A 15,000-nucleotide genomic window follows, 5' to 3' on the forward strand; every position below is an offset into this window, starting at 1 on the left:
GCGCTTGTGCGCTTGTGCGCTTGTGCGTGTGTGAGGGTGTGTGTGTGTATGTGTGTGTGTGTGTGTGTGTGTGTGTGTGTGTGTGTGTGTGTGTGTGACACCCCCCCCCCCTCTTAACAACACAAGCTGATGCTGTATTACATAAAAACACAAAGCGACGCTGATGAAAACGATATGTGAGGGAGTAATGGGAAGAGACCGAAAATGATGATCAATTTTATACCACTCGCACTCAAGTGTTTTGGGCTTCTCTTTCAGCACGCGTGCGTGCGTGCGTGCGTGCGTGCGTGCGTGCGTACGTGTGTGAGTGTGTGCGTGTGTGTTTCCTGCATTTTCATGATTTGATTGTGTAGGTAGGCGTGGTGCGTGTTGAAATTCATACTGCTATTCTGCTATTCGAATGTGCAGTAGTGCAGCGTTTCCCAACCTTTTTTGTTCTGCATACCCCCTAAGCCATGTTGTCATATGAAGGTACTCCCTTACGCATGCTCTATCTATTCTGCTATCCCAAAGTGGCTACACTCCATCTATTTGTTATTATTACATTTCTCCACATACCCCCTGAGGTGTGCTCGCGTACCCCTAGTGGTACATGTACCCCTGGTTGGGAAACACTGCAGTAGTGTTACACTGATGCCTGTGAAGAAATACATTGCAGGATACGTTCGCTGGTGGTGTACACACCTAGATCTTTTAGTGTTTAGTTTTATCTCTGGGGGGGGGGGGTGTGTGTGTGAGGGGGGTGTAAGTGCTTTAGACGGCGAAGATTAGATCAAGTCAAGTCAAGTAGGTTTTATTGTCAATTTCTTTACATGCACTGGTCATACAAAGAATTTGAAATTACATTTCTTGCTTTCCCATACAGACATAGACTAAACTAGGTAAGGACATAGACAGTATAGACATAGACAGTACTTATACATGGACTTAAGACAGTATGGACATAGACAGTGCTCATACAGACATTTAAAGTGCAAGACTGGACAACAGAAGACTTGTAGAGGACATACATTAAGAGGTATTGTTGTGCTTTTGTGCTTTTCCTGAAAAAGTCCTTTATAGCGTTCTGACATGGTAATAGTAGCATTTTGAAGAAAAATAAATATTAAAAAGGTCTGTCAAGTACACCAGCAGCAGTGTGTGTGTGTGTGTGTGTGTGTGTGTGTGTGTGTTTAGATGGAAAATAAGTGAGAGATGTGGGTGAGGATTTTAAGGAAACTACCCAGGCCAGACTTGAACCTGGGTGCCAATGGGCAGTGTTGTCCAGACATGCTCAGGTTCATACAAAGGCTCCATTTGTGTGATTTTGGGCTACTGTGAGCCAGGGGCGAGTGAAGGGTGTTTTTTTTTTCTTTGACACCGTGAATCAGATGGGCGGGCCAGTTACTTGGCCAGTTGCGATGACGTGAAAATGGGCGTCACTCCTCCTAGCAAGGCCAGGATCCTGCCCTTTTGAGAAATACCCACAGTCAGCACTATGATGCTAAAGATGCTAGAATTGCCTCTGCTGTGAACTATCCTTGTAGACTTGTTGTCTGCTTTATGTACAGGGGTGGTTGACGTTTAAGGGCGTAACGCAAAAAAAAAAAAAGTTTTTCAAATTCCTGAAAAAAATGATGGATAAAAATTGGAAAAAAATAGAAAAAAATAAAGCACTTAGTGGTCTGTGGAATTTCACCTTATTTTTTGCCATTTTTGGGAAAATGTGTCCTGCATCAACACATAGCATAGGCATGTCACACCGCAGGAAAATGGAGTCACACCACAGGGAATTCACTGCATTATGGCCATTTTAATCCTTTTGTATACATGACTGACATCTGAGCTCATGCTAACTTGATAATGGTATTGTGTTTAATCTTAATATGTGTTTTCATTAATAAAAAAAACTTTTTTTTCCTCTTATAAGAGCAGTCACACCACAGGACACCATAAAATGAACCTAAGCATTGCGTGACAGAAAGATTGCAATATGAAGACATATTAAGAGGTTAAGAGTCACCTTAAACTTCCACAGCACTCTCCAATAACTGAGATACTGACTGGTTAGGAGCCAGTCTTTAAGACCCCTGTAGTTGGCCTTGCAGCTGCCCATTCACAAACATTGACATACATGTCACCCCACAGGACGCAATTTGTGTTACGAAATTGAACTTGTAGTTAATATTACTGTCTTGAGTTTTTTCCACATTCACATATCTTAATCTAAAGTTAAGATTTATGCAATCATGCCAAATGCTTCATACATTATTCAAAATGTTGTTGGTTAATTTATATATATATTATTATATATTGTTTCATTAATGTTACAGTCACACCGCAGGAAATTTGACATATAAACCTTTACATAAATCTTAACAAAAATGTTTCTTCTCATCTAAGACTAATATGAAACATAATGTACCACATCTTCTTTCATTGACATTTGTTTTTTAAAGGAAAATAACAGTTTTGTAGGTTTTTAACCAATGTTACGAAAAAACAAGGCGTCACGTCTCCCACCCACAGATGTGAGTTTCCCGTACGCTGCACTTGCCAGTCATTTTTGTCTGCTTTATGTACGGTATATGTCCGTTTTCTATGTACTCTACCATATCCTGTCGTCATGTTGTCTGCTGTGCTTTAGAGGTGCCAGCGCACTCATCTCTGTAAAGTCTCCTCTCTTCCTCCCAGTCTGCAACTCATCCGGCAGATTATACCTGGATCACTTTGTTCTCTTCTTGTCGTCTCTGTCTTTTTCTCCGCACCCCCTCCAACTCTCTCTCTGTCGCTGGTTCCCTCTAATTCTGTGTGTCTGTCTCTCTCTCTCTCTCTCTCTCTCTCTCTCTCTCTCTCTCTCTCTCTCTCTCTCTCTCTCTCTCTCTCTCTCTCTCTCTCTCTCTCTCTCTCTCTCTCTCAAAGACTTGGACGGCCTAGCTTGCTTTTTGTCTCTTGTACAAGAACACTAACACATAATTTGTCTGTGGACTACTTCTATCCCTGTGCCTTACTTTTTGTCTCATCCATCCATCTTGCTGTCTCCACTCTTAACTATGCTCCTCTCCTCCTGCTCCTCCTCCTCTTTGGTCTCTCCCTCCCTCTCTGACGTCGCTCTCTCTCTCTCTCTCTCTCTCTCTCTCTCTCTCTCTCTCTCTCTCTCTCTCTCTCTCTCTCTCTCTCTCTCTCTCTCTCTCTCTCTCCTTATCTGTGTCTCCCATCAGGGCCAGACCCACTTTTAGAGCTGCTGCAAAAACTTTTGGCTGATGCAGGAAGGTGACCTTTTGCTTGTGGCCTATTAATGTCAGGGGGACAAGGCCTGCCGTGCCTTTCTTTCTTTCTTTCTTTCTTTCTTTCTTTCTTTCTTTCTTTCTTTCTTTCTTTCTTTCTTTCTTTTCCTCTCTGTTTAGGTCATTCTCTCTCTTTCTCTTTCTCTTTCTCTTTCTCTTTTACCATCTCCCTCTATCTATCTTTATTTCTCTTTTGCAGTGTCTTGCTTAAGTAGCCTATATGGCTAATTCACTCTGTCAAACATGTACACACACACACACACGCGCGCACGCACACACACAAACAACAACCACTTTGTCTTCAATGTCCTTCACTGAAAGTGGAAAATTGAAAGGTAGTCTCTCTCTCTCTCTCTCTCTCTCTCTCTCTCTCTCTCTCTCTCTCTCTCTCTCTCTCTCTCTCTCTCTCTCTCTCTCTCTCTCTCTCTCCGTGTGTGTGTATTCATGTGGCTTTTTGCACTCACTGAATGTCAGTCAGGAATGTTGCGTTCTATGCTGAGCTCCTGGCGGTGCAAATATCAATAAAATGTCATTCACCGGAATGGATCATCATCCGCTGAGCTATGCAGCATGTTGGCAGGCAGGCGAGACAGGCGTGTGGCCGATGACAAAGGCGGCTTGTTGTAGTATTCGGGTGTATGCGTGTGTACTGTGTTCAGTGCACTGTACAGTCTGGTCTCTGTTGAACAACACTCTCCTCTCACATCTCAGACTGATTAGGTGGTGAGGGAGGTCAACACTCGGGGAAATGGTAAGGGACTGGTTTTGATGGAACGGCGTGCGTGTGTCTGTGGGTGTGTGCGCGTACATGTATGTGCATGTGTTTGTATATGTGTGTATGTTTGTTTGTATACTTGTGTGCTCATATTTCCGTGTGTGTTCCTAAGTGTGTACACACACAGACACACACACACACACACACACTTTTTATGTGTTCCTGTCCCTGTGCTGTGCTGTGCTGTGCTGTGCGGTGCAGTGTTGTTTTGGGGGAGTTTGTTAACCCCAGGGGCCCCTGGCCGGCTGGATGCTGCTCTAATTGGAGGAGAGGCTGCAGGGAGAGAGCAGAGCAGAGCAGAGCAGGCACGGACACTCTGCTGCCATGACAGGTGTCTCCTCCACTTAGTGTCCCGCTCTCTCTCTCCTTCTCTCTTTCTCTCTTTCTTTCTTATGTTCTTTCGTTATCTTTCTTTCTTTCTTTCTTTTTTTCGTTCTTTCGTTCTCTCTTTCTCTCTTTCTCTCTTTCTCTCTTTCTCTCTCTCTCTCTCTCTCTCTCTCTCTCTCTCTCTCTCTCTCTCTCTCTTTCTCTTTCTCTCTCTCTCTCTCTCAAGAAGGAATGGCAGGTGTCAGGGCTGGCGCTCTCTGTCAGCGTATTTTGTTTTTCAGGGTTTTTTTTTTTACTTTTACTAAATGGAATGGAGTGGGCCAGAAGAGGGTTCGGGAAGTGTTTTGTTATTATTTATTTATTTGCTTTTATTATTTATCTGGTATGAATGCTCTGGATGTTTCGCAGAGCCTGGTTTGTGTGTATGTGTGGGTGCGTGTGGCCGCCATGCTGTATTCCACGTGTGATGCATTGAATGTATACAATGTACAATGTAGGCTAAATTCAATGTACAATTTGTTGCTGACTCACTGTGTCACTGCTGTGGGAGAAGGGCTCTGTCCAAAAATATTCTGTGCATATCTATCAAACTTTAATAGTAATACCAGCTCCAATATCTCCCTACTGCACCTGGAATGGCCTGGCATTTGGGTCCACGTCTGTGTTAGACAGTGTTGTTGAAACCAGAGAACATAGCAAAAAGGTGTGCGTGTGTGCACTAGGGGTGTAAATCACACCTTTCATGGCTATTCAATTCAATATCTTCTTTTTTTTAGGCCAACGGACTTGATTATTTTCGTATAAGAATGCACCACGATTAGATCCATTTCGATTTGATACAAATCAATGGTTCATTTTTTTTTACCCTACAGGCTTGGCTTATGTGTGAAATATGAAATAAATCAACAAGAGTTGAAATGTCTGCATGCATGTCATTTGAGGGGCATCTTTATTATGTTCAGTATTAATATTATTATATATATTGTTAATATTATATATTATTATTACTGCATGAACAAAATGAAATGCCTCACAAAATGAGTGCAATATTTACAAAAATCGATTAATTGATTGTCCTGTGGAGGAATCGATTAATTAAATCATGGGCTGAAGGATCGATGCACTGATTCAATACTATTATTATTTACACCCCTAGTGTGCACACGTTTGCGTGTTCTTTTGTGTACCTGTGTGTGTTTTGGGTGCATGCCTGTGTGCGAGTGGTACAGCACATGCAAGATTTTGTGTGTGTTCTTAAAGGGGTATGCCACTATTTTGGGGCTTAATACAGTTAAAATCGTTGGCCAGGGTTTATAAAGGTGGTAAAGTGTCTTATTTTTCATGTTAAGCGTTGTCTTGCTGTAAGACAAGTTAAAAGAGGGAATATGTCGCTAAGCTAGTGAAAGTCAATGGAGCCGTGTAGCATTGTAGCATGCTACACGGATGCATTGACTTTCACTAGCTTAGCGACATGCTCCCTCTTTTATCTTGTCTTAAAGCAAGACAACGGCTTACATGAAAATTAAGACACTTTACCACCTTTGTAAACCCTGGCCAACGATTTTAACTGTATTAAGCCCCAAAATAGTGGCATACCCCTTTAAGCTTTGTGTGTCCGAGTGCACATGCAGTGGATAGCATAAAGTGCATGGACGATCTAGAGTGTATGACGGAGCATCAACATTCTCTGTGCACTGCCAAGTGCATGAAGATCTGGTGTGTATGTCTGTGTGTGCGTTGTTATCAAATGCTCTCTGCACCACCGCCACCCCCTTCAACCCCCCAGGCCTTCTGCCATGCAGGCTGACAGCTGAACCCCTCCCTCTGTGTTTCTCTTTCAGACAATCATGGAGCAGTTCAACCCCTGCTTGCGAAACTTCGTTGCCATGGGGAAGAACTACGAGAAGGCCCTCTCCAGTAAGCACACCAAGATTCTTTTTTTTTCTCCTCCTCCTCTCCTCTCTTCTCTGTTCCCCTCCTCTCATCTCTCCTCTCTCAGTCCTGTTTTTTTCATGATATGCAGGCTGCCTGCCAAAAAAGCCTCCTGCCTCCAAGTTTCCTTTTGTGGAGCTCCATTTTTGAGAAGTAGAAAAGACAATATTTTATCACACCGAACAGGGCGGGCAGGAGATGCGGTAGATGGTCTCCACCGTTGTTGCCACCACCGTGGCTGACATTCTGCCCCTCTCCTGACCCCTGCAGTCAAGCAGCTGGCAGGCAAATATACCTGTAGGTGTAGTCACCTCCACAACACTTCATGAAACTTGCAATGAAATGATTATCCATATTCTCAAAGCCGTATAATGCATTCATGCAGTATGTGCAGTATTCATAGCCATGATTGTACTCCTTGATAGTAATGTGATGTCATAAACGCTATTTATGACAGCCGTGGCCTAGTGGTTATAGAGTCGCTTTGATTAAATGAAAGCGTCAGCTAAGTGCAATGTAATGTAATGTAATGTAATATTTCACGTTCAATTCATACAATCGCGTTCTTCATTGCGGAAATGTAGCTGGCTATGACTATACAGTCGTGAATAGTTTGCAATCCCATTATTGAGCTTCATGAAGTTCTTTTATAAGCCTTTGTGAATGTGTTTATCGGGTCGTAAAAAGAAACGTTTCATTGAAAGTGTTATCAGCCCCTCCAGCAGCACAGGGTCTAACACAAACAACAATTCCAGATAATCAGATCTGCCTGAGCAGATAGTGGCTCATCTTGTTAATTTGGGAGAGATATGGCACATGATGGCCAAGATGGAAAACCAGGAGTGACAATGCCTGCATATGATTTTATACAGTCCTGCATCACCCCTTGTGTGGATGTATATGTATGTGCATGTGGGCTGCTAGCGTTTCAGGTGAGGCTGAAAAGGAAGACCACTACAAAATACATACTTCAGCTTCCACCACCATAGCAGAGATTCACAAAGTATTATCTCCTATCCAGTCTCTCTGACCATAGTATTGAGGCCACAGAGGTGGCCGTTCCCTCACCCCAATCCTCCCCACAAAGCCACCAAGCCCAAACCAAAAGCCACTGGCCACCATGTCCCAAATCTGGCTGCAGCCTTGCAGGATCTCGGCATCAAAGCTGCCTGGAGGGAGACCAGTGCCAACGGATGGCTGATCGTAGCATACATAATAAAACAAAATGGCAGACACAACAAAAGAAGCCCCCATCCCCTTGACACACTCCACCTCCTCCACCCCACCCCCCTGCTTTTGATCTGCATCGAGCCTCAGTATTATATTATGCATGGTGACTTTAGCTTTTGGCCAGATCGCCTGTGGACAGTAAGAACTGATGTGTGGTATGTGTGTACATACAGTGCAGTGAGCTATGCTGTTCTGCGGTCTATTGGTCATTGATGGTTTTTAGTAGTAGACGCCAGGTGGTACAACCACAGCTAATGTCCATAAATGAAACAATCATTGGTAATTAATGTACAAGCAATGATTAATGTTCTTAGATACCGTAATCCACTGAAAAAATAATTGAATATATTCGATTGTGCAAAACAAAGTGTCCCGCCTGCATATTTCTCAGCAGAAGGCCAGAGAGGGTGTGTGCTGGCCCACCCAGTTCCTATGCTACCCCCAGACATCATAGTAAGCATGACACCGAGCATGAAGCAGGAAGAGAAACAGGATAAAGGCAGGGGAGAAAGATCTGTGTAAGGGGTCATGGCGACTCAGACCTGTAGGTTATTATGAATGACTTCAGGCGTGCATGGCCGGATGGCTGAATGAACAGCTTTGCTGGGGTGAGGTAAGGGGGGGTTGGGCCGGGGAGGTGATGAGATGGGATGGGAATGGGAAGGGGGGGGGGGGGGGGGGGGGGGGGGGGGGGGGGGGGGGGGGGGGGGGGGGGGGGGGGGGGGGGGGCGCTGGCTTGGGAGATGCAGCACTGCAAGCTCTTGGCTCCGGAGCATATGTGCTGAATCTGAGCTCCAAATCCTCTTTACAGTAACCACCCCCCATCCCCATCCCCATTCCCATCCCCGTCCCAATCTCCATCCACAGCCCCGTCCGGCAAGCATTTCAGCCACCACCTCCTCTCTGTAGGCTCTTGTCAGTAATTCAGGAAACCCTCTCCACCCCCCCCACACACACACACACACACACACACACACACACACACACACACACACACACACACACACACACACACACACACACACACACACACACACACACACACTCCTTCATCCATGTCTTTTCCCTACTTTCCTGTACCCGTCTGCTAATCTGCTGTCCTCCACCCCAGTCACAAGCTGAATAACAGCCTGTCACTAGACACACACACGCACACAGACACACAGACACACAGACACAGACACACACACAGACACACACACAGACACAGACACAGACACAGACACAGACACAGACACAGACACAGACACAGACACAGACACAGACACAGACACAGACACAGACACAGACACAGACACAGACACACACACACACACACACACACACACACACACACACACACACACACGCGCACAGTTGCATGCATGTACAGTGTGTGTGTACTGTACAGTATGTGTCTTCTACTCCTTTCTCCCTCCCTTTTGGATGTGTAGGCGTACACTCTGAAACTGAGAGTAGTTTTGGAAATCATTCCCCTCTGAGTCTTAAAGTTACCCCTGTTGGTCATCATGAAAATCCTAGTAACTCATCTGTGCTCTTTGAAATAACATTGGAAATGACATTAAAATTTCCCCTCGTAAAATAGAAAGGGTCCTACGAGACTCTGAGTCTCATGTGTTTTCTTCCTTACCTCTGCCACATTTAGGATGCTGGACTTTATGAATATGCTAATTTCATTTCATTTTCACTGAATAGCTATTAAAAACCCAACACATTCATCTCTGCCATCTTTCTAGAGCACTCCGTCTGTGGCACAGCATGAAGGCAGCGCTCTTGGAGCTAGTCTCCACCCCCCCCCCCCTCCCCCCCCCCCCCTCAACATCATATGCTAACGATTTGGAAAACCCCCCGCTACCCTAACCTGCTGGGTGTGTTGCCTCTGATTCCCTGTCTTGTTGCAAGACATTTCCTGTGTGCCTTGACGGAAGTCAATCCTTTGATTGTGTGTCACTTGGTTGTCACGGTGGGTGCTGTGAAAATACCAGGTACAAATTCTCAGCTGTCTCATTGACGGATGTGTCATCGAAGAAACATGTTGCGGAGCAAGGAAGGCATCACATGAGCTTGTTTATCAAAGGAGCCAGCTTAAGTTGTAGGTTTTGAAGTCTTTTCACTTTTCATCCAGAAGGCCTCTTTACTCCTAGTGTCATTATGGGGAACCATGATGTACAGTATCTGCATCACTGGCGATACTGGCCTGGCTATCGCCACAACCTCATCCAAGCTTAGTCTGGCTTGGTCTAGTCTCAGTCATGCTAATTAATAAGGCAATTTCTCAAGGGTGTGTGTCTATCAAATGGCTATGGATGGAGCTACCACCAATTGCACTGCTCATTCAGATAATGATTCAAACTGGCCAAACTCACGCCAAGTTACACCAACTGAATGTGCATTGAGTTTCCGGAAAATTAAAGCTGGGCTTACACTGTGCGACTTTTGCCCCGATTTTGCCCCGATTTGGCACTCGCACGACTGTTTGAGAGTCTGGCCGATTTCTTGCTCAATCGCAGGTCAATCGTGAGTCTCGCATCGTGCAGTGTACATCGGGTAACGACAAGCGATTTCGCCTCACGATCGTGCAATCACAGGGTCGCAAGAAAATCAAAACGGTTTGAAATTCTGGTCGTGGCTCGTGCGTAAATCGCACAGTTAAAGCAGCGCTACGTCCCGATTTGACACTTCACATGCACAAATTAATAGGGCCGTGCAATTCGCTGTTGAGCGCGACCTCATCTCCACCTCAGGTGCGCATGTTCCCTCCTCTGCAGATCGGGGAAACATACCTGTCGCGTCGTACATTGGAAGCATTTTGCTCGCATCCGACTGTCGGCTCGTGTAGTGTGAGGACGTGAGTCGTGAGCTGTGAACTTTTAAACAGTGAAATTCCATCGTGCAGTGTGAGCAGAAGCTTAAGACCCACGAGTGAAAATATCACACAGTGTATGCCCAGCTTAAGGAACCCTGAAATGGCCGAGATGGTCTGCTTGGCCAGGCTTACTTGATCACAAAATGTTGTGCTGTGTCATCTGATTGGTAGTGCAGAGCTGTGAAGAGAGTCAAAACTTTCTCAGACATTCTGTACTGAAAAAGACAAGTTGCAAAATGTGATTTTCATGATTAGAGGGTGGCTGTATCGTGGGTGCTGCTCACAGAGGCCAATGCTTTGTGTTCTGCCCTCGACTCAGCTGCAGGAATGGATGTGGGGGGCTGGGTGGAAGGCCATCGTCTGGAGGCAAACTGTGAGGCTGAGAAGGCAAAAGAATGGAGAGAAAACAAGGGGGGGGTAGAAAGATGGAGAAAAAGAAAAGAAGTGGAAGAGACAAAATGGAGAGAAGAGAGGGAGGAGTGCGATTGGAAATGGATCGGTCTCACCTCGTAGGCGTCCGTGGGCACCCTCCCCATCTGTCTGACAGATTTCCGCATAATTCATCCACAAATCAGGCCTGCATAATCGCTCGTCAGGGACCTGTAAACGAGCGGCAGGTCGAGCCAACTTCACCCCCTTTCCCAACTCATTTTTTAAAATCAGTGCCACATATTCCAGCATTAGAATGAATTGTGTACTTCAGTCTGAGCCATGTCCTTCAGTACACTTTGCCAAAAAAAACATATGAGCTCTTTTCGGTTTCATTTTGTTAGTTTTGAAAAAATGTAATACAGTATATCTGCAGTGCCTGAATCTTTGTTTTTATTCATGGAACCCAGATCAGTTGCTGTTCACATCTGAAGTAAGCTGAAATAAGTAGGCCCCATGCTATAGCCAGAGCAGTTTATTTTTGTCCAATTAAGGATATCACATGGCCAATAAATGCACCTTTCATAGGCATATTAAACAAAATTAAAATTCAGAACGACTGAAATTTAGTCCTTCCCTCCCTGCCAGCCAGCCTGATTGATCATTTGCCGACTTCCATGTCATCACATGCAACACATCCCATCCCATCCCATTGCTCCCGCTCATTAGCCGCCCTCACACGCTAGCGCACCGCTAACCTCCACCACCTCAGTGGAAAACTGGACTCGCTGACCTTCTGTCAGTCTCTCGCCATCTCTTGCTTGCTCTCTCTCTCTCTCTCTCTCTCTCTCTCTCTCTCTCTCTCTCTCTCTCTCTCTCTCTCTCTCTCTCTCTCTCTCTGGCCCATGGCAGTGTTTTGTCCTCGTAGTGACATATCGTACCGTACCTGTAGCTGGGCTGTTTACACAGTAAAACCTGTTAAGTGAAGTGAAGGTTCTTGTGTTGTCAGGAAAGCTAATCTAGGGAAGTGACACACCATACCACCAGTAACTTGCTAGCATTACATTCAGTTCAGCTGGTAGTTAAACTCTCTAAGCAGGACTCTGGTGTAGCTGCTGGTTGTGAAGCTAAATTAAGGAGGTGAGACCATAGAGGTAGACCATTAGACTGGAGGTGACACGGCAATTCGCTAAAGCACTGGAAAATGGCAAGTGTGACCTTCCATCTCGTGTAGGTGCCTTCAGTCAGTGCAAATCAATGGAGAACACGCCCACCTCTCTCAAAAAATGGACTTAAACGCATTAATTAATAATTAAGACCAGATTTGAAATGTCAGGCTAAATATGTACTTAAATGTTAGTGGATAAAATATACTTAAAAATTATGTTATATTGTATTAATTATGTACATATTTAGCAACACACTTGAACTATTGTCCTTGTATACAGTGTTGATGGACATTTTCACATAAGACATTTTTTGACAGAGGTGAGCCAGGGGGTCAGGATTTGGCTGGTTAGCTTCGCGGATTAGCAAGGCACTTCCTTGTCGTCATTTTCACAAATTCGCCCATTTCCAACGCCACTTCGTTCAATAATGATTGGTGGGTGTGTGAGTTTAGTGTTGGGCACACAGACCAACAGTATATACCGTATATCACGAAAGTGAGTACACGCCTTGCAGTTTTGGAAGAAGTATATCTTTTCATGGGAAAGCATTAAAAAATGTCACTTTGTCACAATGTTTAGTGACCTTTAATTGTAAGATAAACAAATTTACTTTAGTTGGTGTCAAGCATGTGTGGTGGTAAACAAGTGAGTTTTACAAAAAAGTGAATCCTCTCAACAGCCAAGCATGGTAGTGGGACTTACATGGTTTGGGGATGCATGAATGCTGTCAACATTGGCAATCTGAAATACACCTAAAATAAACATGCATGTCAACATGCGCTGTGACTACTGAGGCAGATAATGATATTCTCCATAGGATTGCATTCTCACACCAATCTATTTAAGCCAGGTACAGACTAAAATTTAAAAGTTCAATGAAAAGAAAGGTTGAAACGCACACCGATGACCTCCCTTTTAATACCTTTTCATTTTGAGACGATTCGAGCCAACACGGCCCCTTCTCTACCTGATTTCAATCTGGGGTGTACTCACTTTTGTGGGTACATGTTCAAACATTAATGGCTGTATTTGTTTTTTTTTTGAGTGAACAAGAAATTTAAGCGGTTAAATATGTTGTTAAAAGGGCACTAAACGATGTGTCAAAGTGATTTTTTTTTTACATTTTCCCATGAAAAGATATACTCACAAGTCTGCCAAAACTGCAAGGGGTGTACTCACTTTCGTGATATACTGTAGGTCTGCGGAAGGGCACCTTATAATAGCCCCATACGACTTCTGTTGCTGTCGACCAACATTGACGAAGCACGTGAGCGAGAACTTGTTGTCACAATGTGGGTGTTATTAAATACAGCGCATTTAAAGTCGGTCACAAATATGAACGAGACGATGAGCTCGCACCAGTTTGCTCTACTAACACACCACGTGTGAGGAATGGGGGGACAGGCAGTGAGGAGGAGCTGAAGTGGGGACCTGCGCAAACTTGTGTAGAGGTGTGAGACAAGACTCATATACACACGTGAGTGAGTTGTTGACCAACCAGTTCATGGGCGCTTGACCTCGGAGGCATTCCGCAGACGAGCGTTGAAGGAGATAAGCAACTGCAGAGGTTGCAAGATCTGACTGCAGTCGCATTCATCCCGCGATAGTTTAACACCATGTGACATGTCACCTCGTCGACGCAACATCGACAAAATTTCGAAGTTTGACAGGAAATCTAACCGTCATGCAGCATTTTCATCCAGGGTGCATTGCTGTCTAAATGCGCATGCATGCGTTGACGACAAGTCAATCGCACCTAATACCTCCATGCATCCAATGCCCGTCTTCCACATAGCTTTCTGGTTAACCTTACTTCAGTCAGTAACGTCACTAACGTGGCACGTAATTGGCTGAGTAAACTGGCGTTGGAAATGAGCTCCATGAAACTCCATGTTTGAAGCTGAAAAATTCGTTCAATTTTGGCTGAATTCACTAGTCTAGCATTTACCATCGAAGTTACTGGGGGCGGGACTTATTCACTCTCTCCAGTTCTTATACTACCTCCATGAGGTGAGGCCCTTTCTCCATTCATTTCCATCTCTTGGGTCTACCTACAAAAATGGCTGCCATGGATTGCAGTGAAAAGGGGGGCGGGGTCACCTAGTCTAATGTTCTACTTCTATGGTACCCAGACTCCGCACTCGCAGTGACGCAACACCCTCGACTTTGCTACACTAGCTTGTTTAGGCATATTCAAGTTCCCCCTGGCAGGGGAACTCCACCCACTTCGTCGGGAACTAATCAACCGAGCATTTCCAACGGTCCTGGGTAGAGGCGTGTTCAAGGCAGTGACATGGTTTGAGCAGAGACATTCTATTGGGACTAACAAATGTTTGGTTTAAACTTTGGCTCAGCCTTTTCTGCCCTTGACCAGTAGCAAACCATTGGGAGGTGGGTCAACCATGCCGTTTGAGAACGTTAGTTGTTATGGTCTTGGTCAGACCAAGTTCTTAAGTCATGATAATCAGGCTACTTCTAAGGGTGAGACGCCACATACCACAGTACACCACTCGACTGCTCATTAGGACCCCTGCAAATGGCAACCATAGGCTGGCAGATAGAACTGGAGCAAACACTCACTGAAACAGCACGCTGTCCCTTAATGATGTGTGGGTCTGTGCATAAGTGATCTCAAACCTACCTTTTGCGTGTGTGTGTGTGTGCATTATGTGAAGTGAGAACTACATTTCTGTCGCTGTGAATATATTTGTGTCCATTACCGTGTTTGTTTGCTCATTCTTTTATTTATTCACTCACTCCTCCACTTATGCAGCTCCTCTGTTCTTCTTCCTCAGATGTGACATTTGCAGCGAAGGGCTACTTTGATGCCTTGGTGCGGATGGGGGAGCTGGCCAGTGAGAGCCAAGGATCCAAAGATCTGGGTGAGTGACTGACAGCTCTGCTGTATACCTCAGAGACCACGCACGCACGCACGCACGCACGCACGCACGCACGCACGCACGCACGCACGCACGCACGCACACACGCACACACACACACACAGACTATGAGGTTGTGTGCCATCCTTTCTGAACAATTATGAACTTTTCCTGCCATTTTCACCCC

The 15,000-nt window shown here is 45.0% G+C and overlaps 1 protein-coding gene across 2 annotated transcripts in view; it reads left to right on the forward strand.

Annotated features, from left to right (window-relative positions):
- baiap2a (BAR/IMD domain containing adaptor protein 2a) overlaps positions 1-15,000 on the forward strand; it is a 111,625-nt gene that overhangs the window by 17,306 nt on the left and 79,319 nt on the right. For both annotated transcript variants that reach the window (XM_063186418.1, XM_063186427.1), the window contains exons 2-3: positions 6,210-6,285; positions 14,730-14,816. In XM_063186418.1, the coding sequence (XP_063042488.1) occupies positions 6,210-6,285; positions 14,730-14,816 (163 nt within the window). The remainder of the gene's footprint in view (positions 1-6,209; positions 6,286-14,729; positions 14,817-15,000) is intronic.

This window comes from Engraulis encrasicolus, chromosome 2 (assembly GCF_034702125.1).
Source record: "Engraulis encrasicolus isolate BLACKSEA-1 chromosome 2, IST_EnEncr_1.0, whole genome shotgun sequence".
NCBI lineage: Eukaryota > Metazoa > Chordata > Actinopteri > Clupeiformes > Engraulidae > Engraulis > Engraulis encrasicolus.